The sequence below is a fragment of the Lissotriton vulgaris genome, chromosome 3_1 (genome assembly GCF_964263255.1).
Source record: "Lissotriton vulgaris chromosome 3_1, aLisVul1.2, whole genome shotgun sequence".
In the NCBI taxonomy this organism is placed as follows: Eukaryota; Metazoa; Chordata; class Amphibia; order Caudata; family Salamandridae; genus Lissotriton; species Lissotriton vulgaris.
The window spans coordinates 538,270,417-538,296,246 of NC_141689.1; the positions used below are offsets into that span (position 1 = coordinate 538,270,417).

Genomic DNA, 25,830 nt, shown 5'->3' on the forward strand with positions numbered 1-25,830 from the left:
TGATCGGTGCTCACAGATTCTCTGTTTGACCCTTCTGCTGGTCATGCCCACGTAGCGCAGGTCGCAGGGGCACGTGATATATCTTATCACGTTTTGCGTGTTGCAGTTAGTGTGATCTTTCTGCATCCATGTCTTGCCAGGCTCGAGTTCTAACGTTTTTGAGTGTGTCGTCAGGTGGCAGACCCTGCAGTTAGAGCATGGGTAATGGCCAACCACTTTCGGTAGGCCCCAGGTGTCAGTGACTGGTCTTACTGTCTCTGTGGCTTTTGGTTGTGTGTGGACCAGGGCATCCTTTAGGCTGCGTCCTTTCTTTTTATCATCAGACTTTGAACTATAACAAAGGAAAGAAAGGCAGAAAAAGAAAGAAAGGCAGAAAAGAGAAAGTTGAAGAACAGAAAGACAGGAAAACTGCAATAGGTGAAAGTAGAGATAGAAAAGAACCTGCAAGAGTGAGTTAAATAGACAGAAGTGTAAGGTGGTGTAAGAAAGACGAGGCAGACTTGGTATCCGCAACTTCGGGTAGTTGTGAACCACCTGCTTTAGAAGCTACAGTGGGGGTGGGATTTCTTTATGGGGGTCCTTCATTTGCAAGTTGGCAGAAAAAAGCTCATAATTCATTATTGCTAAAAGAAGAAAGAAGGATTGGTTGATAGAAACAGGAAAGAAGGATGGAGGAGTGGATGCATTAGTGGGTGAAAAGATGGCTGGGTAAGGGGATGGATGAGTGAGTGAAGGATGGGTGGGTGGGTAAAAAGAGGAGTGGATGAAAGGAATGGGTGGGTAAAGGAGGGATGAGAGAATGGAACCCCCCGCTCCCCCGCCGCTGCTCCCCTGCGGCCCGCCCCCTTTTCTGTACCCAGCACCCTTCCTATTCGCCGCCCCGCTCCCGCCTCCCAGCTGCTCCTCCCTCCCACTTGGCTATTTATGGCTGGGACCGCGCGGTGGTCGCTTCACGCACCGCACGGCCCCCCGTGATTGTGCCCGAGCTGTTCCCGCTGCTGCCCTGAGTTCGCCCTGCTGCTGAGTATTGTGCCTAAATTTTTTTTAATTGTATTGTCCTTTGTGCCCTGTGACTGTTTTTATTGTATTGCCCTTTGTGCCCTGTGACTGTTTTGACCTGGTGTTCTAGTATTTTCTTTGCTGCCCTGGGCGACCGTCTTCCCGCTCCGTGCACCCCCCCCCCCCCCCCCCCCCCGCTCCCCGGCCGCTGCTCCTGCTCCCCTGCGGCCCGCCCCCTTTTCTTTTCTTCCGCCTCGTTTTTTCACCGCAAGATCGCCGACATACACAACATCTTCGGAGCATGGAACAACGCACCCAACCACCGAACCAGCGCACCCAACCACCACCCTCTGGACCTGGACCTCGGTCAGCACCGAAGACACCACCCGCACGATGAACACCATCCACTCCGGCTCCCCTACCGACCCATGCCCACACCACATCTTTAACAAAGTCGACTCCATCATAACACCCCAACTCCGGGACATCATCAACAGCTCCTTCGCATCCGCCACCTTCCCGGAGAGCTGGAAACATGCCGAGCTCAGCGCCCTCCTGAAGAAACCCACCGCGGACCCCACGGACCTCAAGAACTTCCGCCCCATCTCACTCCTCCCTTTTCCCGCCAAAGTCATCGAGAAAACCGTCAACAAACAACTCTCCGCCTTCCTCGAGACATACGATCCCTCGACCCCTTGCAGTCCGGTTTCCGAGCAAACCACAGCACCGAGACCGCCCTCATCGCAGCAACCCACGACATCAGGTCCCAGCTTGACAACGGGGAAACAGCTGCCCTCATCCTCCTGGACCTCTCAGCAGCCTTCGACACTGTATGCCACCGCACCTTGATACAGTGCCTCAACAACACCGGAATCCAAGGAACGGCTTTGGAGTGGATCATCTCGTTCCTCGCCGGAAGAACCCAGAGAGTCCGCCTCCCACCATTCAGATCCGCGGCCACCAAAGTCATCTGCGCTGTCCCGCAAGGATCCTCGCTCAGCCCCACCCTCTTCAACATCTACATGAGCCTCCTCGCAGCCATCGCACGCCGACACAACCTTAACATCACCCGGCTGATCCTCTCCCTCACCAATGACCCTGCCACTGCCAGAGCCAGCCTCCAGGAAGGAATGAAAGACGTCGCGGAATGGATGAAGCTCAGTCGTCTGAAATTGAACTCAGACAAGACGGAAGTCCTCATCCTGGGACCATCCCCCTCTGCCTGGGACGACTCCTGGTGGTCCCCTGCCCTGGGCACCGCACCCAAGCCAAGGGACCATGCACGCAACCTGGGCTTCATCCTGGGCTCTTCCCTCACGATGACTAAGCAAGTCAACGCCGTTTCGTCATCCTGTTTCAACACCCTGCACATGCTCCGAAAGATCTTCCGGTGGATCCTCACCGTAACCAGGAAGATGGTCACCCAGGCCCTCATCGCCAGCCGTCTGGACTACGTGAACACCCTCTACGCTGGAACCACAGCCAAACTCCAGAAAAGATTCCCCCGTCCCCCGTCACAGCCACATCTCCGCCCATCTGAAAGGCCTGCACTGGCTCCCTCGTCAGCAAGAGGATCACTTTCAGACTCCTCACCCACGCACACAAGGCCCCCAAATACCTCAACAGCCGCCTCACATTCTACACACCCACCCGCCAGCTCCGATCCGCCAGCCTCGCCCTCGCCACCGTCCCACGAATTCGCAAAGCCACCGCCGGAAGATACTTCTCCTACCTGGCGGCCAAGACTTGGAACTCCCTCCCCACCCACCTACGGCTGACCCAGGACCATCTCTCCTTCAGGAAACAACTCAAGACCTGGCTGTTCGAGCAGTAACGACTCCCTCCCCCTCCCAGCGCCTTGAGACCCCAGCGGGTGAGTAGCGTGCTTTACAAATGTGTGTGATTGATTGATTGATTGAAGGATGGATGGATGGGCGAAAGGGTGAAAGGGAGACAGTAAATGGAAATCTGAGGTGGATGGGTGGATGAATGCATGGCAGTGTAAATAGAAAATCTGAAATGATGGATGGGTGGGTGGATGAAAGGATGGCAGAGTAGATAGAAATCTGAGTGTATGGACCTATGGCATGATAAATCAAAACCTGAAAGGATGGATGGCAAAGTAAATGGAAATCTGAGAGGCCTGGAGGAAGAACTGGGAAGTAGCTTGTAAGACGGAATACCGAGTGGCGATAAGGAATTACAAGCTTTCTATCTGGTTCGCCAAAACCCAATTCTTGGAGGAGAGAATCGGCAATGCCTCCAACTCCTCCAGAGAAACATTCCTGGTGGTCAAGGAGCTCTTGAGGGTCCCCACACCTCCTGCCTACATGGACAATCTGGAAGACAAATGCAACGATCTAGCAGAGTACTTCCACACCAAAATTGAAAAAATCTTGATTACCCTGCCCCAAATTAACATAGGAGCTGAGCCCCTCGAGGATGAGGGAAGACCTCTGAGGACCTTGGACTCTTTTGGACCAGTCACTGAGGATGAAGCTCTTAAAGTCCTATTGTCCGTTAAGAGTGGCTCCCCCCGGGACGTTGTCCCCATGAGGATTCTCAAACTGGTTGCCCCTTCCATTGTGGAGCCTATTACCGAGGTAATTAATGCCTCGTTAGGTGCCGGTGTAGTCTCACCCAATTGGAAGGGTGCAATAGTAAAAGCCCTCCTAAAAAAACCTAGCCTAGACCCCCTTGACATGGCGGACTACAGGCCCATCTCGCTACTTCCGGGACTAAGTAAAATCACGGAAAAATTGGTTAATTCCCAGCTATCCAATTTCCTTGAGTCCAACGGTGTGTTGAGAAGTTCCCAAACAGGCTTCCGCCCGGGTCAAGGCACCGACACCGCCTTGCTAGCAGTCGCGGAGGAGGCACGCTGCATTCTGGATTCAGGAGTATCAGTGGCAGTGATCCTCCTGGACCTTAGTGCAGCGTTCGACACTGTTAACAATCAAGTGTTACTTCAACGACTGTCAGATGCCGGAGTGAGGGGGACAGCGCTGAAATGGCTCAGGTCATTCCTCAGCGAATGGACCTTCCAGGTCTGGGAAGGGGGCGCATGATCGGCATCCACCCACCTCCACTGTGGTGTGCCTCAGGGCTCATCCCCGAGTCCCACATTATTTAATGTGTACATGGCCCCCCTGGAGGATGTGGTGGCTCCATTTAACATCAAGATCGTGAGCTATGCAGATGACACCCAGCTGGTGTTCGCCCTCTCCCAGGCCATGGATAATTCCCAGGTGCTTTATTCCTGCCTATCCAAAGTCCACACTTGGATGGGGGAATCAGCACTAAAGTTGAATGGCTCAAAAACTGAGATAATGTTGATGGGGATGAAAAACCCCTCATTCCCCCGGTCCGCCTGGCCTAGCTGCCTGGGATCCCCACCCAAACCCAAGGCTGAGATCAAGAGCCTGGGTATTTGGTTGGAGCAAGATCTTGCCTTCAGGACCCAGGCTTCCAAACTAGCTGGTGCCTGTTTTGGCCTTCTCCGATCGGTGCGCAAAGTGCTGCCTCTGCTTCCATTTCTTTCCCGGAAGCTGTTGATCCAGGGCCTGATCATATTTAGATTAGATTTCAGTAATGCAATCTATCTGGGTGCCCCTGAGATCACTCTGAACAAACTTCAGCAAGTTCAGAATGCGGCGGCACGAATGCTCCACAAATTCCCCATGTCACGATCGGCCAAACCCGCATTGAGGGCGTTGCACTGGTTGTCAGTTCGAGAAAGGGTGAAATTTAAATCTCTCTGCTTTGCTCATAAAATCTTGCAAGGCAAAGGCCCTCCTGCCCTCCAAAAGCTGGTTACCCCGTACAAAGCAAGCAGAACACTCCGCTCAGACCAACAACATTTACTCTTGGTCCCTAGGGTCAAAAAGGCCCGCTCAGGAGGGAGGAGATTTTCCGTAAAGGTTGCAACCCTTTGGAACTCACTCCCCCTAGGTTTACGCTCGGAGCCATGCCTTTTGCGTTTTCGTAAACAACTGAAAACTTTTCTCTTCTGCTAAATTGCTGTGCCTCTCCTTCCTTTAATCTGTTACTCTGTTTGGTGAAGCGCTGGGATGCTCCAGGGTAACCACGTGCTGTACATAACTGTTTAATAATAATAACTGGCTCTTTGATCCAGAGCTGCAACCCCCCACCCAAACACCCCCCCCCCCCCCCCCACCCAAACACCCCCCCACAGCGCCTTGAGATCCTCACGGGTGAGTAGCGCACTTCATAAACCCCTGATTGATTGAATGGGTGGATGGACAAACTGTCAATTGATGGATTCAAGACTTTATTGATAGATGCAAAGTCAAATGATGGTTGTATGGGTGAATGGATGTATTGATGGATGCCGAAAAAGATGATGGATGCAATGGTGACAGACTGATGGATAAAAGAATCAATGGATGACAGAATGGTCGATATCAGTGGGTGAAAGGATGAATGGATAGATGCTTGGATGGAATAGACAAAGGAACCCTTGTAGGGAGGTTTGGCTCACTTGCTTCCTGCCATCGGAGCTTTGGTTTTAAGAGGGTGTATTTCGATTTTCTAGCTACTCCCTTGTGGCAAACGCTGCACTTTGTAGCAGTGGGGGTGGGCTCCTAAGCTCATACTTTTATAAACTACGGTTATTTTAACTAAGCACGAACTCTTAATGGTAAAACTATCCTAAAACAATATTTTAGGGAGGTAGAAGCAGAACTCGCAGCACCTGCCACGGCTGCCTATGTTTGAAATACAAATAAAACGTGGGTGGGAAAGAGGACAACGGGGAATGCGCGCGTGTGGAGGAGAAATTTACTACCAGGAAAAGCAGATGCAAAAACCAACCTGAACAGGCAGGTGTAAACCAGCTAGGCACAAAAGGAACAGAACTAAAACTAGCAGCAGCCAAACGCAAACCGACATGATGATAATCACGGAACTGCTCACAGAGTTTAAAGGGTCTGATTTACAGACAAAGTACTCAACGTTGCACAGAATTTGGGAAGGACTGTTAATGATTCCATGTACGTGCTCCTGTGTACTATGAAACACTAATTAACATTTCTCAGAATAGGAGAAAGACTGTTGAAAGTAAATATGGCAAACAGAAAAGCATTCAAATTTATAAAGACGAAATCCAGCCACTAGAATGACCACTGAATGCTCCCATCTGCCTTCAGAGCGACGGGTCACCAAACAACCGAGGAAGTTTAAAGAAGTGCAAAATAAAATGCAACGTGGTGAAAAATATGGGGAATGAACACATTCGATGATCGTAGTTTTGTTTTCCTCTCCAATTGACATATAGTGGATTGATGAGAAAATTAACAGTATTTCCCCCCACCAAACTCTTCCGAATCGTCTACCTTTAGATAAGGTTACATTTTCCACTGACACAAATCATTTCAGAATCAGCAGAACAGATTTCGGTGTTTGGCGCAACATATCCTGCAATCATGTAGTTTGTTAGAGGTTGCAATCATTTAAAACATGAGGATAGAAATATTTAATTGATTAATAAAAAATAAATAAATAGAAAAGACACTTAAAAGCCTATGCAAAGTCCCACCATATTCGAGGGGCATGTAAGAAACAAGGTAACATGCAAACAAGGCACAAGTTGAGAAACACACAGGTGGACAGCGTCCACCCACTATTTTCACAGGCTGTACGCTGTCCACCCCGCCAAGAATTTGGGCCCCACTGAATAATGTGCTGGTGTAATTTCCAAACACTGGGGCACTTTCAGAAGCGCCTGCACGTTGCCTGCTTTACATCTGAGACAAGCAACAGCGTTCAGGCGCAGGGACCGGGTTTTCTTATTTAAGACTCCAGCTGGACCCATAACAAAGGCCGAATTCGAGGGGTCATCAGGCCTCCTTTTGTTTTAGTCTCTTGGCTGGGAGCAGTCAGGAGCCTCCTCACACCTGATGCAAATGAAGCTGGGGGGAAACAAAGGCTCACACCTTGTTAGCACTTCACACATACTTAAGAAAGGCAGCTTTTCACGTTTTCACTTTGTTCAGTCCCTGTTTAGGAGATATGCATGCACTGGAAGAATGTCAGCTGTGTTGGTCTTTCCCAGTATTTACACAAAGCAAATTGCGTTTATATAGAGCTTACTACAACTGAGGAGGCGTTAAAATAAGAATTTAAGTACCACTATTTTTTCTTGTATAGCCCTACCCATCCCAATGGAGGGTGTCAGAGCGCTTTACATCAAAACATGCATATTACACGCACAATAAATTATATACGTTTGTAACTGAATGTAGAGGATGTGTCACATAAAACTGGTGGACTGCAAGTTGTAGAAGTCACATATCTTCCGTAGCTCATAGTGCTATTAGCCTCGCAATGCACTCAAACTTCCAGATGATAAACCTGCTAAACAGATGTGTGAGGGCTTTAGACAGGATGTCACTTCTTGTGATGCCACTTCCTGTAAAGTCGTGACTTGTGATGACACTTTCTATGAGGTCAATTCTTGTGATGGCATGTGTGATGTAATGCACCATGATGTCCCCACCATTATGTCACACACCATGATGTCACTTGCATACTGCCTAACTAGGCTAGTCCCCCTACTTCTGTTTTTTTTTTTAGGGCTTGTGCCCAGGTAACCTGCTCTAGCTAGTTTTAGCAGCAATAAGAAACATGGTGCCCTCTAGCCACACTTTTCAGAGGAACTGGCGCCTGCCAAACCATGCTTTTAGCTTATATAGAAGTACTATCTGAAATGCGGGAGGCGCTAGGGGGCGCACAGCGTAATGGCTGCCTGAGCTGCAGCTCCGCCGGGCGATCGGCAAATATGTGATCTCTTGCCGTCACCGCCCCAGTTACCTGCTCTCCAAGCACATCGGCAGGTGTGGGAAGATGTGCTGCTACGTTTGAGAAGTGAAGCGCGCTCCGAAAATCGAGTTTTGAAGAGTTTTGTCTTCGAGCAGTGCTTTGGCGCGTTGACTGCCTGACAAGATGGCCGCCGCCGGAGGACAAACGCACGGTCCGTGAGGGGCCGCCAGCACAGAGCCACCCTCCTGCACCAGCGGTACCGCCTCGGGGGTAAGGACCTGTTCCATGTCCCTTCTGATGTCCGCATCTCGCCCCCTATCACTGCAGAGGGCCATGCACTGTTGCAAATGCGCCGGACTGGTTGCCTGACAAGATGGCGGCGGCCAGTACCGACGTGAGGGGACTATCGCCTTATCGCCAGTAGACGCGCAACCGTCCCAGGATTGCTGAACTATCGGCATAACCACTGCGCTACCGGAGGCCTGTGGCGCTGCCGACCCGGAAGCGATTGGGGTACCTGCGGCTAGGGCTGTGCTGTGGCGGCCGATCGGTGCGAGGAGAGGAGGACACACAACGAATGCCCACGACCCCAGAGACAGTGAGGCCCGGGCCATAGCCAGCTCACCGGCACTCCACAGTCTATCGCTACACTTGCTCCGGCGCACTACGGGTCGCTGACCACACTACACTGCGCGGCTGCATGTAGGGACTGCAGGCGATCTCCCCAATACCCACGTGGTCAGGTGGCTGGAAGTGGTGCCCCCTTCCCAATCTGGAGGAAGTACCGAGTGCGACTGCAATACGCCCTGTGCGATACACCACGGCGACCACAGCCAGAGTCACGAGGGCATCTGGGCCCGCAAGCAAGAAGACAGCATCTCCAACCGGCACCATGGGTAAGCCTGATAAGCAACAGCCGAAAATTTCATTTGAGAACAGAAAGCCGGCGAAACCAACGGACGATGTGGTGGAAGATAGCGAAAATGCTGGGCCTGCGACCAACAACAACATAGAGAAGATCCTGCTAGCGATACAGTCCAACTTGCAGGATATCAATGGCAAGCTGGACAATCTAACTTGCAGAATGGACGGCATGGCAGCGCGGCAGGAGAAGCATGGCGAGCGTCTGGATGAGGCCGAAACCAGAATATCCGCGGTTGAGGACGAAGCACGGGCCTCCACTTCCAAGTGCGCAGGTATGGAACGTCTCCTGGAGGTGATCAAAGCGAAGGAGGAGGACTTGGAAGCGCGCTCGAGGCGCAATAACATACGTATTACGGGCCTGCCGGAGACTACCAACACGGGGCGAATGAAGAACTACGTTGAAAACCTGTGCAAAGATCTATTTGGTGCGGAGGCCTTATCGCCACTTTTCATCGTGGAGCGTGCACATAGATCACTGGCCCCGAAACCGCCACCAGGCGCCACTCCGAGACCGATAGTGGCGCGGATCCTCAATTACCGCGACCGAGACACGATCCTTCGACTTGCGAGGGAAAAGGGGAAAATCCAACACCAAGGTAACTCCCTGGAGTTCTATCCCGACCACACGGTTGCGGTCCAACAGGCCCGGAAAGAATACACTACTGTGAAGGCCAAACTGCGAGACCTGAACATTATGTACTCAATGTTGTATCCAGCGCGACTCCGAGTGGTGTGGCAGGAGAAAGCGATTATACTGACGACACCGAATGCGGCACAAGATTTTATTAAAAAGGTGCAACGCGAGATGAAAGACAGATCGCAAAATGAACAACGCCGAGACTCGGACTGAAGCCACTGGATTGCTTCCAAGCCGACCAGTGGTGAGTTGTGTTGTGCTGATCGATTGTGGCAGTTAGTACTTGGCCGCTGGTGTCTGCACTGGCTGGCGAACATGGCGCCGACCTCATGCGTACAGTGTTGTGGTGATGGTGCTGCACGGACTGGATAACTGGGTGGTAGGCATAAGGAGGGGCGGCCGAGACTGAGGCTTATCTGTTTAGTGTTAATATTGACTATGGCTTATGGCTGCCCCACGCGGCCATGCCCCCCTTCACACTAAGCTGGCTGATAGTGGCGGGTCGTTCTGGCGCCATTTTACTGGCTCGTAACGGGCAGACCAGTTCCCATCCCCCACGTTAACTGCTGTTGCTTCCTCTCGTAAGCGTTAAAATGAGGTGGCCATGTGGCCAGGATGCACTAAGGGTTACTGGACCTGGTGAAGTGTGGGATGAAGACTATGCACCAGCTCCTGCACACCTCAATACCTACTAAGACTGCAGGTTGCAAATTTGCTTTATGAGGCGCTCGGAATACTGGGCATGATTGTACTGTTTGCTTGCATGCGTTGTAGCATGGCCGCTGTTGTCGGCACTGGTGGGACCAACATGGCACTGATCACCTGAGAAAAGAATCGTGCTGCCGGTGCAGCAGTGACTGCATATTTGGATGGAGGGGACCTGCTGGGGTAATGTAACTGCTGATCGGTTGTGAAGGGTTCACCTTGACTATGTATTATGGCCCCCCCAGCACTGCCAGCCCCTCCCTCATGCTGTACTGGCTAATAGTGGCGGGCAGCAATGGCGCCATTTGGAGGTTTGATCTGTGAGGGCCGACTCACTCTGTGTGGGCCACTGAACCATGTGGAATGTAAGCTGCCTAATGTGCACCCGCTTTTACACGCCTCAATCAAACGATACCCTTGATGTTTCAGATATGCTGTATGAGGCGAACAGCACACTGGGAGGGCGGAAGGATATGTTATTTGCTGTTTTGACTAATGGAGTTACGGTGAGATAGTACTGCACCAGGCGTGTTATGATTTTTGCAACGCTGTTGATGTGTTATTGGGGGGCGGTGGGAGTGGCGGTGGATGATCACTTAAATTGCGTGCCATACAGTTTCTCTAGCATCGCCCGCACCCATCTATCGGGTGGAGAGTTGTGCTCCTGGCGGACCTCCATGAGGGTATAACCCACTAAGAGTTCGATTTGGGCACTGTAGTTATGGTTATGAGTTCAAGGGAATGGTGCACTGAAAGGATAAGGCTTCGGCAGGTTGGGGTTGCTGGAGTGGGTGGGATAAGGGGTGGAGGGTTGTTTAAGTGTATGCATAGACCGACAGAGTTTGATATACCTCTCCTTTTTTGTTCCCCGTTGGTTCTGACTGCCGATGTACAGTTTGGGCTTCCTGCTGGGGAGAAGCTGGCAATTACTACACAGTTGACATGGGTGACACGGTCATGCATTGTATTAATCAATTTTGATGGGTTCGAGGGATACGGGTAGGGGAAGCTTGAACATTCTTACTTGGAACATTAGAGGGTTCTCACAACCTCGTAAAATCAGACAGGTCTTCGCCAGCCTGGCGAGATGGAATGTAGACATAGCGTTCCTACAAGAATCACACCTAGCGCCGCGCACACACACTCACTTGGGGTCGAGGTGGGCGGAGGCAGTCTACAGGGCCTCATATTCTTCCTACTCTAGAGGGGTGATAATATTAATAAGGCGAGGGGTGGGTTTTGAGACTCAACATGTTACACAAGACCCATCTGGTAGGTTTGTGTTGGTATCGGGCACACTGAGAGGCCAACGAGTGACATTGTTGAATGTATATGGTCCCAACACGGACGCACCGGACTTCTTTCGGGAAGTCTGGGACCACTTGCAAAAACATAATAGCACACACATATTATGTGGAGGTGACTGGAACATGACCCTGCGTGACGGCTTGGACCGCTCATCTAATTCCTTGGAACAGCACAAGCAATCGCGCCTAATGGTGGGTCACATGATGAAAGACCTGGGGTTGGCGGATCTCTGGAGGCTGAAACACACTGACGCACCTGGGGCCACGCACATAACAGCTTCACACAACAGCTGGTCCAGGCTGGATTACTGGCTAGGCACTAAGGACCTGGCACTGTGGGTTAGGCACCTGCAGGTGCTGCCCCGCACACTTTCAGATCACAACCCCGTCCTGCTGCAATTGGAAATCCCACGATACACACCCCCTCCATTTCAGTGGCGCTTTAATTCACGTGCCCTCACTGACACGGTATATGCAGACACCATTAAAAAAGCGGTAAAGGACTATTTTGAAATCAATGCTCCAACGACAGACGACTCGTGCCTCCTCTGGGAGGCATTCAAAGCCACGATCAGGGGGGTCTGCATTAGCACCACTATAGGGGTCCTTAAGGATATCAGGGGCCAAATACGCAGATGCGAGCAGCAGATGAGGGACCTGGAGTCCCTGTATGAGGCCACTCAGGATGTCTCCCATCTGTCTAAGCTGCGCGAAGTACACACTGAACACGCGGACTTTCTTGAAGCCGAAACGAAGTACCTGAATCGCACACATGTGGCTAGAGCCTTTGGAGAGGGGGGTAGACCTGGGGCTGTATTGGCTCGGAAAATCTGTGAGGGCCGTGGTCCGACAGCAATACTCAGGGTGAAGTCCAGGGAGGGTGTGCCACACACACATGCCGCGGACATATTGAAATGCTTTGTGGATTCCTTTGGGTCACTCTACCAGTCAAAACCTACAGCCCCAGCAGCCGACACGTATGACTACTTACATGATGTGACAATTGGCTGGCTGTCAGATGCGCACAGGGAGTACTTGGCTAGGCCAATCACGGCGGAGGAGGTGACTGAGGTAATAGGATCGCTGCCGAATGGTAAGGCGCCAGGCCCTGATGGGTATACCTCGGAATTTTATAAACAATATGCGGACATTGTCGCACCGCATTTGGTGGACATGTACGGCACCTCATTTGAGAAGGCGTTGCTCCCCCCCACGTTGCGCGAAGCCATGATCATCGCTCTCCTCAAACCGTCTAAATATCCAGAGGAGTGTGACTCGTACAGACCACTGTCATTGATAAATGTAGACTCAAAAATCCTTGCGAAACTTATAGCGAAGCGGCTGTCTCCTCTGATGACCAGTCTGGTCCTGCCGGACCAGTCCGGCTTCGTGCCCTCTAGATCAACCACGCATAACACTAGATCCCTGTTTGCACTCTCACACTACCTGCAACCCTCGGTCAAAGTGGTGGCGGTCATGCTCGACGCGGCAAAAGCGTTCGACTCCATTGAGTGGCGTTATATGATCACCGTCCTGAATAGAATGGGGTTTCCTAAACGGTTTGTGCAGTGGGTCACCTTGCTTTATACAAAGCCGTGTGCCAGGATCAGAATCAATGGCTATATTTCGGATCAATTTGCAATTGAGCGAGGGACGAGGCAAGGCTGCCCGCTCTCGCCTCTATTATTCGCACTAGCGCTGGAGCCTCTGGCCTGTCTGGTACGGCAGAACTACAAGGACTCGGCGTTACACTTTATAGCCAGGCCGCTTCACATATCGTTATATGCGGACGATATGTTACTCTATGTCCGTGACCCTGAGACTCACCTAAACTCACTACTCAGGGAATACATCAGATTCGGAGGACACTCAGGGCTGGCTATCAATTGGGCCAAATCCTCTATAATACCCCTCACTGACACCACCTCCCCCTTTGCTGTGGATTTCCCGCTGGAGTGGCAACAAGATCCGATTAGATACCTGGGGGTCATGTACCATAGAGATCCAGAGGAGGTACTACGAGCGAATTATGGGGTGGTACTCTCGAAGCTGGAGGACAGCATCCAGCACTAGATACATTTACCCCTGTCGTTAGCCGACAGGATAGCTATTGTTAAAATGAACGTGCTGCCCAAATTGTTATACCTGTTTAACAACATCCCAATCACACCGCCACAGGCTATATTCCGTCGCATTAACTCCCTGGTGCGGACCCTGATATGGGCTGGCAAACAGGCCCGTGTAGATTTACAGACTCTTACCCTCCCATTTGCACAGGGTGGTTTCAGTGTGCCTGATTTCCTCCTACACTACCTTTGCGCGCAGGCGCAATACGCGGCGTATTGGTACCATGCAGTCCCATACCTTACACATGCGGCTATAGAGGAGAGTGATGCGCATCCTGTTCCCCTCTCGGCAATAATTTCACATACACGACCCCCACTACATGCTAGGGATATTAACACTGCGGATACCACGGTCAAAGCTTGGCATAGGCTGGGGCAGCTGGCTCATAAAACCCCACTGTATGCACCGGCCATGTCCTTACACCATCATCAGGAGCTGTCAGTCACCAGGGAGAGTGTTGGGATGTCCCTGCTGAGTAGAGCTGGTATTGACAGGATGGGGGATGTGTTTCAAGGGGGCACATTCATAGGCATAGACCAGTTGGGTTATATCCAGAACCAAACTCCCATCTTTCACTTTACATATTACAGACTCACTAGAGCTTTGAGGGAACATTACCCGACGTTCCCATCGGAACCAGAATGCCTGGCACCGCTACAATTATTGATCACAACTAACGATTTATCACACCTGGTATCCAGACTTTATTCAGCTGCACAATCAGAATTAGCGGGCCACGCGCTGAAGGCCAAGGGGCGGTGGGATGCACTATTAGACACACCATTAACAGACGAAGAATGGACTAGCACCTGTGCCTTGACACAAATACTGACACCCAACGGCAATTTGAGAATTATTCATTTTAAATTCCTGCACCAAATTTATTACACGCCGACAAAACTGCTTAGATTCGGGTTGCAGGAGGAAGATGGGTGCAAAAGGTGTAATGTGGAGGGAGCGGGCTTTGCACATCTGGCCTGGGACTGCGCCAAGATAGCAAGTTACTGGGTGGAGGTCATGGCCACCTTGTCTGTCATTTTGGAGGAGGAGGTGCAATGTACACCAAAAGTCTGCCTGCTAGGAATAGTGCCACAGTTCAGGGCATTGAAGCGCAAGTTCTGTGCAATAGCCTTATTGTTAGCGAAGAGGCAAGTGGCGCAATGCTGGCACAGTCGAAAGGTGCCGAAGATGAAAACATGGTTGCATGACATGTCCACATGCCGTGACAAGCTACAAACTTATGAGGAGCAATTGCCGGCGAAGTCCAGGCCCAAAAATATCTGGGGTTATTTGGAGGAATACCTCGCTTCAATACAGGATGATGAGGAGAACCTACCCCTGGATTGAATCGATAGAGAACATGTGTAGATAACCGCACGTGCGTGTGCTAGGTGACAGCAGGAACTTGGCGGGAACTGGAACTATCATTGCAGCTGAAGTGTAGCAAGTGAGGGTTGCACTGTACGGTCTAAGTTGGGGAATGTTGTTCTTTTGTTCTTCGTTATAAAATGTGAAAATGTAAGACTCAGCTCATTTGCCAGCTAGTAGCCACGCGTGAGGCCTGCGGGGAGACTCCGCCTCACAATGCAGAGATGTTTATGTGTAATGACCGTGTCCAATGATGGTTGCTGATATTAACGTAGCGAGCCGGCCCCAGGGTTGTAGGCTCATGCTGTGTCAAATGCTTTGTGTTAATAAAGGTCTTACGCAAAAAATAAAAAATAAAGTACTATCTGAAATGCTGTCCCACAAAAACTACCAATAAATTAAGCCTTACAACAAAAAATTAACGTTAAACCTCGTACGGCTATTGTTGTAATCGTAAATGTTAATCCTGAATCTAAAGTGCACCCGAGCTTCAAACAATGTCATATCCTACAACCTCGACTCCGCAAAGACCTACATTATAACTATTGTTTCAGCATCCTTCTGAGACCAGACGTGTCGAGAGCATCAATGTGATTACTTTGCAATTAAGTCTGCAGAGCCCTCCTAGCTTCCAGCTCCCAAGAACAGCTCTTGCCGTCATAAAGAGCTTCTATTTAGGGTTTTAGCCTCATCTTGAAATGCCTTTATCAAAGTTGAGATATTTCTTACCTGTTCTGTTAGGCGCGAGCAAAGAACAGATTTTCCTTTGTGGCCCTGGTAAGGGGCGCTCAGGTATTACTACCAAGAGTGAAATAGGGCCTCTCAAATCACAAAACTAATGTGCTGCAAGTTAAACTTTCCTTGAAGCTACAGTGGATGAAACTGTCCAGCACAAGAGCTCGGCTGCTAAGCTGCTGAGAAAAGCCTCCAGGAGGGCTCAGGTGCATTCATGACAAATGAAGGAAAGAAGGCTTTGTTTCTCATAAAATAAGCCACGTCTGTTCATTGTAACGTTGTTTTTTTTTAATCTTCCTTGATGCAACGTTGCATTTTTTAGCTAATGTACGAGTTAAGTGTTTGGTGCTCTGCAATCAAAAGCCAGCCAGAAACATGCACAGCAGAAATCATTAGTGTCTCCATGCAGAGGTATGTTGAGAATTTAGTTTCCTGTCCTGCAGGCAGTCCTCCTACATTTTCTTAATATTGCCCTATAGAGTACCTGCACATACAAGGCTGACAAGTACACACGACAGAACACTGCATGGAAAAATATGGGCCCTTATCGAAAGTGGTCTGGCAAATAGGCCAGAATTTTCCCACCCTCGGAGTAACGGATACCAGGGGAGCCCAGCAATGGCAGGACTGGGGAAAGTATGGTCCATTACAAGTTGGACCCTGCAGGGAGGAGCTAGGGAGGGAGGAATCTAGGAATTCCAGGTCTGATCCCTCTGGTAATTCTTCATTTTCCCTTGTACTTTCATACTGAGAATTTGCCTGTTTCCAGCAGCTGAAATTTCCTTGTAAAAGTAAATTGACTCCTGTATTTTTGGAATCTCATAACTGATGGGGTCTTTACCTGCTGTTGACTCCTTCATGGGAATTAGGAGGCCATTTATGAGGGCCATAATGTCTAAAAAGATGTGTAATGCATACAATGCAATGGTACATACTGTAAAATAGGAGCCCTGACCAATAGCATCCAAATTCCAGGACCTTATGTTTCAAAATAAGGCTCGGGTGTGTGTGTGTGTGTGTGTGTGTGTGTGTGTGTGTGTGTGTGGGTGTGTGTGCGGGTGTGTGTGTGTAGTGGGGGGGGGGTTTAGAACCTAAATGCAGGCCCTTGATAAAGCTGGGATGCATGATGATTCTACTGCAGTCTGATAGTAGAGGCATAGAGATAGTAAGGAAAACAAAATAGCAACAGAACACGAAAGGAGTAGCAGAGTAAGGGAGATGGGTGACAGTGTGCACTGGACAGTAACTTCACTAAAGTTAACAACAAATAAACTCCAATTATTCACTTACCTACTGTTATCTGGAACGGCACTGAGGCAGGCGCTGGCGTTTCTTCCTCAAGAGACGCCTCTTCGCTGGGAGTTAGAACATGTTTCTTCTTGATATGGGCCACCACAAAAAAGCACAACCCAACCAGCACAATCAAAGGTCCCATGATCTGCAGTGAAAGCAACCCACAGCTTCGAAGCTCAATGTTTGGCGCTGTAGAATTGTTCCCTTGCTGGTGCTGTGATCCCATACTGCACCCAGGAACCCACATACCTAGTACACTGATCAGAAGTCCACTGGCTAGAAACAGAAAGCCAAAAATCAGAAACTGGGCGAACTGGTTGTTTTCCCCACAAAGAAAGACGCTGTCATTTTCCTCTTGGTCGCCTTGCAATTGTCTCTGCCGGAGGTAAAGCCTTGCTTTAGACTTGGCTATTAAGATGGATCCCAGACCAAGTGCCGCAAGAGAAGGCCCCAAAACCTTCAGGGTCATGCTACACTCATGGAACCCCTCCACCTGGCATGCCTGGAAGCCAAAGATTGAAAGCAAAATTCCAGCACAAAAGATAAATACCCCCAAAACAAAAAGAACAAAAACAAACTTGGTGACACGTCCAGCATTCCCATCTCCAAAACATATGGGGATGGATAATGGATACATTGTGGACAAGCTTCAGTTCGACTGGTCAGACGCAAAGACAGTCAGCAAGACCTACAACAACAAAAGGAACAAGAACACATTAATTTACATGCTTCAAAGCAATGTTTTTATCATCAAGTTTTTGTTAAGTGTGTGTGTGTATGAATGGCTGAATCTGTGTACCACACAAAGACTTCTGCTCATACAGCAAAATAAGTACTTGTAAAAACTGGCAAATGGAGCACGGGTTATAGAGGAGGAAACACATCCTTGACAGTGCAAGAGACCTTGTATTGCAAGTCAGACGCTGTTCATGGGGGCCTAGATGCAATTCTTAGCTCTAGCTGTTATATTTCAATGCAACGATCTGTGCGAGAATTGTTGGTTCCATTTACATGTACATACTTGCCGTATAGCCGACTATCAATGCTCTCACCGAAGCCAATGCCACCATGATTTTCGATGCTGTATAACATCCAAATCAACACACTGGACAGACCTACAACATTTTTTAGATAACCCTATATGCAATATAATCAACTATTTTGGAAACGGAGAACATTCACCACTTGCATCTAACAATACTCACTACACAGTACCTTAGCAACCACACTTCAAATTCGCCTCTTTCAAACAAGATGCCAGATAGAGCTCCTGACACCCTCATGTTCGCAACAGGGCAACAAAACCAAACATTTCTGGAAAAGAGCTGCCAACTCAGCGGAACTCCCCTTCCACCACACACCTTAGTAGCATTCAAATAAACCAAGCTCAAACATACACCATCATAGGCAAAACATTCTAATCACTGCCACTTTCCTAGCTAGTGATGCAGTCCAGAAATAATCTGCACAAGCAAGGGAGTTGTCACCAAAGCCTCAGATCACAGTATCCCCCCACTACAGCAAATGCATTCTATCGCATGACAAAAATATTCCTTCCCCCACATTGACCAAATCACGGCATTACAAGTTACAACGCAAATATTGTTGTATGCAGTTATTAATTAACTCGACATAGTTCCATACAACCACTAACACTATTAGGATTTAGGAGGATCAAACTTATTTTACTTTCACATGAACCAACACAAACTACTGAACTAAACATAGATCTACCAACTATACACAAACCAAACATACACAACTGATGGATGGAAATCCAAGAAGTATATATGAAAAGGATGCACAGATTACGAAACCTCTCCAGTGCCATAACAGCCAGGGAGGTACTTTTTTCTGCTGCACGTGTGCCCCCCCCCCCAAGCACGTAATTCTCTCTTATTCTAGGGCACCAGGGGATGCCTTAGGATCTACTCTGCCACTGCGCTGCAGGGACGATACAAAAAAGGTACGCAGTTCCTAATTCTGCGCTGCAGGGCTCATTCGTTTTGGGATTTACTCCTGCCCTTCTGTTGCCCTGGGCAAGTCATCTCTCCCACCCATCTCAAACACCTTTTGATTATGTTTCTACCTTAGACAGGCCCCATCTTGCTCCAATCAGAACCCTAGTGTATATTCTATTTCCAGATACTGGGTGCCTACGCCCATTCACATTGCCAGAGGTAAAAACGCTGTCAACAATAGACGTAAAAGGAGTCATATGTCTATGTGTAATGCACAGTTTTCTTCTTATATCACTTATCACTGCACTTTTCTTCACCTATGTGCGAGCACTGCATCATGTTTCAATAAACTAAAAATGCATAATGACAAAAAGAATGCAATTACTGAATAAATTGTTATACAGTATTTACTGCCTGCTTTTCCCTTTTTAGGTCTCGGCTAGCGTAGGCTGCGCACATCCGCAGTCTCGCTGGCAAGATTTTATGTTTTTGGGTAGCTTACACTAGCGAGGTTTAAGCCCTGCCCCTCTTTTCCATTGGCTGGCGTCACAAACGGTAGCCAGCCATTGGAAAGAGCTTCCAGTGACGTACAATTTTCTCTTTTTTTGTCCGTCCCACTTGGACAGACTGCCCCGACTTCCTGCTGGCGTAAAAGGTTTGTTATCTTCTTTATGGATCCAAACAGATGGCCCAATTAAGAAGATAATAAACCTTTTACGCCAGCAGGCAGTCCGACCGAGCCGTCCAAGTGGGACGGCAGAAAAAGAAAAGTCTACGTCATTCCAGAACACAGGTCAAATATCTACACTTGGTGAGCTGCTCACGTATGGCACTGCGGAATTAGGGAGCTCTAAATCATACAAGTAACAACTGTGAAAAATAAAGTAAAAACTTCCAATAGTTGAAAGTTTTATAATATGATCAAAACTGGTTGTAATTCAATGCATTTGTTTGTATGCTAGTGAAGTGGCACGGAAAATGAACGTGGTTAGAGTTCCCCGGGGCATCTGTGGAAAAACATGTCCTTATAAAGCTGGCCGCTGCATTTGCGGATTATTAGACAGCTTTGCGATGCGCCCAGGTCTCTGATACAATCATCAACTCTTCTCGCTCACCCTCCACTCCGTCCCTTCCCAGCTAGCCTCGAGTTTCTGGTCTTCGGTTGCGCCAATTGAGAAACAGGGTTTTTCGGAAACTTAAATAGCTAACCCCAAACCCAGAAATGGCATATTAGCCATTTTGTTAACGTCCTGGAATATTCTGATGAAAATTAACAAATCCCCAAAATATTGTAAAAATGTCTTCAAAAGGTTGCGATGTAGTGCCTCGGTGCAATCCCAGCGGCTGCTGCTCAGAATGCGCCACTGCGACAAAAAATACCCAAATACCATCTTCATGAATCAGGCTCAGGGATAGGCAGAGACCGACTGTTGCAACCTTGAGACCGACTGTTGCAACCTTGAAAATTTAAATATGGGCGTGGCCTTTGCAGGTTTGGATTGGTGGTTGATCTTGGAGTCGTACTAAAAGGATGACGCGACTCAAACAACATTTGAGGGGTCGGCGTTGCTTAGGAGTTCGGACTGGGATGTGCAGGTTTTCATAGAAGGTGGCTCAAGTGGGCAATTAAAAGGGGAGGTATACCGAATATAAAGATGTAGGCGTTGTTTTATCCGCATAGGTATAGTTCTAAATGTGATAGGTGTGACTCCTAAGAAATGGGCGTGTCTCCAAAGTAAGAATGGGTGAGTCTTAGAAGGGGTGGGCATGATTACTCGACCAGTAGGTGTGACTTTAGAGGCAGGTAGGTGTGGTTGTATCTGCTGCATTCTAGAGGTGGGCGTGGCTCTTGACGCGGAAGGGTGCGGGGTAGTTAAGTCCTGGGCCCGGATCCGGAACACTGAGGATGGCTGCCATGGTGAGTAGCCGTGCGCTCTATAAGACACCCATTTAACATAACATAACATGTCCTGGTGGGTCCTCTGGTCAGGGGCGGTGCCAGGCACCCAGGAGGGGCCCTGAAACCTGGGACTTAAGCAGGTGGGCCAGGAGCTGGAATGGAAGCAGCCATGAGTTAGTACTTAGACGGTGCCTTGTATAAATCAGCAGAGCTGAATATTTGCACAGAGCTGCTTAGTTACACAGTACTACTTGTATGGACCGCATTGAACTATGCAGTGGCAAGGACGCGAGAACATTTGTTCAAAGTAGAGTACCCGGGAATCACTTTGTAATGAACAAGGCTTTACTGCACTCTGCTGCCTATGCTCTGGCTACAAACTGCAGTACAAGTAGTACACCAATGATGTGTCTCTGTCCAGCAGAACGATAACCAGCCATCTGTAGCCCATGCTGCTCAGTGTACTGGGCCAAGTACGGTACTAGTGATGAACAAAATAGATTATACTGTTACTTTACAGCACTGAATACACTGCTAGTTTTACGCTGTACAACAGAGAGAACATAGATATCACTTTTTTAAATTAACATTGTTTCAGTGTTTAGTATCAAGCGCACCTTCATTGCCGTAGCGATCTATACAGAGTACATGGGCAGCGCCTTACCTGATACTGCTCCACTTTACAACTCTAATTAAATGCCACTTATTTAACTGCAAGTCTCTGCAATCAAGCGCAGTGCTGTATCACTAATAATGGTTTGCTGTACACCACGGAGCACAGCTACACTTAGTTCTGCTGGGCACGGATTTACTGCACAACACGCAGTCAGGAGCAGGTCCAAAACAGAACTAAAAGTGTTCACCGTACAATTGGGAGTACGTACGTGGTATTTTATACGACAATAATTTACTGTGTAGTCCGGAACAAAAGAACATCCATACCTGCCACAGCTTTTCAGTAGAGTTGTGTACTTTGACAACACTCTGTATCCAAAATATCACTGTTTTGAACTAAATACAGTAGCAGGGCGTCAAGCCTCAGCACTGCTGCAACGCACAGTGCATACTTTATGGACAACACTGTATGTTATTATACTGGATACTTGTATAGCATAACGTCTTAATTATTTGGTTTGCGGATTGTGACTTTTTTTTAAGTCACAGCCATGCGTATGTAATAAGTGAATGTCATATACCCATGAATTTACACTATACAGGATACCCATGGATGTTACTGTTGAGCAGCCGAATCTAGAGAGCATATGATTAGGGGTGCATACCGAAGTTACTACTGTATACCACGGAGTACAGCTACACTTAGTTATGCTGGGCACTGATTTACTGCACAACACGTAGGTCAGGAGCAGGTCTAACAGAACTAAAAGTGTGTCTACTCTAGTACTCACTCTCTACGTCTCTCTTTACCTGGCTCTCTACTACTATCTATCTCTCTCTACGCGCACACATATGTATATATATGCATTTATATATACACGTGTATATATACATACATATATATATACACACACATCTGCATATCTATATAAATACATGCATACATATATGCATACATATGTATGTTATGTACATGAAAGTTTGGAAAACACTAATAAAAGCAAGGCTAAAAAAACACCTAATTACAAACAGAATTGCTTTAACTTAAACGAAGGCGAGACCTATTGCATTTTCAATGCTCGTTTAGCTTGCCTTGGGCACTTCATGTTGTGTCTTAAATCAATGAAGACATAATGTGCTCTCATTTTGACTGTTGCCCTAGTAAACTATTGCTTCTTCTATATATAATAACAGCCAAATGCACTGTACAGATGCTGAAAGATGAGAACATTTTACGGTTAAGCTACTCACCATGATAACTCCTCTACTCTTAGTTCATCAGCCTTTTACAGTAAAATGAACGATATCTGGGGTATGGCCGAGCTGTCCAAGATGATAGGTGCACCATGATCAAGCTCCCAAGTGTCCTCTGCCATCCTGCATCATCCTGATGTCATGGAGCCTATGCAGATGACCAGAGGCCTAGGGAGAAACCTGAAGGAACCGGCTGTGCAGAAGACAGCCCACCTGGCATGGTAGGGTGTCAATGAGCAGTTCGGCCTTGGCGCAGAACACTGCGAGGGTTGCCTGGTGTGTGCCGGTCTGATAGCGGCGGTCATGGGACCAATGTCTGGCAGACATAGCTGTGGCCCCTTCTGAGGGGACATTGAGATGTAAGCACCTGGAACTGAGAACGCCAGTCGGGAGGTCGGTGCCCAGCAATCATTTCCCAGCCTCTGCATTGAAGTCAGCTGAAGCTGGAGCTTTTCCATTCACAGCCCTACTGAAGCCATGGGCCTGGGAGGTGAGCTTGTCCACAGGCAGCCTGGCGAGAAGTGCTGGGACTAGACACCATGCCTGGATCTGCAAGCTAGGTGCAGTCACACTGACAGGGGGAGACCAGGTGAGGGATCCTCCCGGGTGCTTCCAGATAGACCACAGGTGACCCCCCCCCTAGACTGCAGGCAGACCAGCCATGGTCTGGGATTCCCCTGAGCATCTTGTACCTGCTGGGGCCGGGCCCTCATGTAGACATGTGTAGACCCAGAGGGCAGTGGGGATGGGAGCAGTGGGATTGTTAGGGCGGAGTGGGTCCTTTCGAGTAGATACTCCATGGACCACTGAACATGAACCACTTCTTGCTGCTTGTGCTGCCCATCCAGCCATATGTGTATGGTGCGAGTCAGCTGAGTTGTGCACTTGTGGCAGACACTGCTCAGAGAACTAGGCAATGCGGTGGATGGGCAAAACATGCAGTGTTCCCCTCCCAACCCACCACCGGCCCAGGTATGGTGAAAGCAGGGTCGCTAATCTTCCCAGGCTATGACCAGTGGGAAGTACCACCAGGGTTTGACCTGTGTTAGCTTAGCTAAATGGCCCCCAAAGCCAATGCAGGTGAAGAACAACAGATACACAATTTCCCCCCCCTCACCAACCCCCCATGGGGTCCCTCGGAGGGGATGGTGCTCTTGCCCAGCCGTTATCAGATGCCCCCGATACAGATATGACCCTGCCACAAATCCAGGTCTCCAGAGTGGCTGATGACTCAAAGATTGGAGAAGTGGGGGGCAGACGTATCGCTTCTACGATAAGTTCACCGAAATATGGGCAACAGATCTCAGAGGCAGAGGGCCGGGTCTCCATGTTTGAAGACAAAATGGCTACCCTCTGAATGGATGTGAATATGCTACTTGCAACCACCAAGACATTAAAGGCCCGAGCAGAGGATGCAGAGAATAAATCAAGGCGGAACGACCTCCGATTCATTGCTTTCCCTGAGGCGAAGGGCTCTTGGTCTCAAGAAAAATTCCTGGAAGACTGGATTGTGTCCTGGTTACCCAATGGAGTACTGTCACCCTGGTTCAGGATCAAGAGGGCACACCTGGCATTAACACAGGACCGCCGGCCTGGGGCCCACGACACCCAGATTGCCTGCATCTTTAATTTTCGAGATAGAGATGTGATCATGAAGGGCGCACATAAGAAAGGTGAGGTGCTCCACCACTCCATATGTATAATGATGTTCCCTGACTACACCAGGCGGGTTCAGACTCAACATAGGTAATTTGAGGCAGTGAAACAGAAACTCAGACATGAGCCTGACATACATGTTCCTCTTTCCTGCCAAACTCAGTTATTCATTGATCCAAGTCTTACTTTTTTGATATCCCAGAGACAGTGCGGACAAGGGGAGCTGAAAAAAAGGAACTACGACATTACAAATCCCCAACACTGTCCTCTTGGGACAATGCAGCACCACTCTCAGGCAGTTAGGACCCTCCACCCAGCAGGAATAGGAGTAACTAAGGCATGCACCGGAGCCAGACACTCCCTAAAATGGTCTGTAACGGATCATGGGCACCCATGCACGGACTGGGAGTACACCGAGGGACCACAGTTGGATAAAATGGCTGGGGAGGTGGAGCAGTCTGATACTTCTAGAGCAGAGAATCCCCCGTGAGGCAAAGATGCTGGAACTCCAAAGAGATGTTCGAGGTGCTGGGCAGCTCTCGGAAGGGCTGAGCCTCCCCTGCCCCGTTGATATAACGTAGCATGAAAATGTGAATCTTATGTTAAAGTTAAATCCTAATACCGGAGGATGCTGGGGGACACTACTCCTCCGGCTTTCTTCTTTCTGGTTTGTTGTTTGAGTTTGTTTATTTAGATCTCAACACAGTGTTATATAGGTTGTGTGGCTAACAAAGTTATAAGGGTGAGTAATATTGGTGGGCATCATACTCTTACAAAGTTGGGGAAGTGGGTAGTTTTAAGCCCATGAAGAGGAAATGTGTGTAGGAGCGTAGTTGTGAGGATATGGTTTTTATATTTTTGGTTCAGGGTGGCGACCGCCACATACACATAGGAACACAAAATGGGCTGGGAAAACCCCCTGGTATCACCGACAGAGTCCAACCCCCAATGGCAATTGAAGAGGTAGAACCCTCAATCCCAAAGATCCTCTCCTGGAACTTCAATAACTTGGCCAATAAAATAAAGAGGGGGGAAGGGAGCCAATATATCCACAGACAGGCACCTCACTTGGTCCTGCAGCAAGAAGCTAACCTACTGGGTTCCCACTGTAGAGGTCTCCAGCAGGCCCTTGTGTGTCTTTGGCTCACACTGGATTTACCAGGGGATCAAGGGGTGTTAAAATCCTAATGCGGAAAAATCTAACATTCGAGATCACCAGCATATGGTAGGACTGGGCTGGGTGCTATATGAGATTCCAAGACACGAGGGGCAGGCAATCAACTCTGAGCCCTAATGTATATGCCCCACCAGGCTTTCATTACGGCTCCTTGAAGTTATAGGCCCACTCTTAACAGAAGCCACAGCCACATTATGGGTGTCTAACAATTTTTATAATCAGGAATGGACAGATATACACCACCTGTCGACACCAAACATCCAGCCATGGAATGCCACAGTTCATACATGCCCTGGCGGACCTATGGAGATTAAAACAGCCGACAGACACACACTACTCCTCCCTCTCTGGAGTCCATAAGAATGTCAAGACTAGACTATATGTTTGTCCCC

General features: G+C 48.9%; 1 protein-coding gene across 1 annotated transcript in view; it reads right to left on the reverse strand.

The window, feature by feature from the left end:
• The window catches only part of TMEM171 (transmembrane protein 171), a 130,106-nt gene that overhangs the window by 61,235 nt on the left and 43,041 nt on the right, over window positions 1-25,830 (reverse strand). Inside the window, exon 3 of the mRNA XM_086960796.1 lies at window positions 16,873-17,563. Within this exon, the coding sequence (XP_086816922.1) occupies window positions 16,873-17,512 (640 nt within the window). The 5' untranslated portion in view covers window positions 17,513-17,563. The remainder of the gene's footprint in view (window positions 1-16,872; window positions 17,564-25,830) is intronic.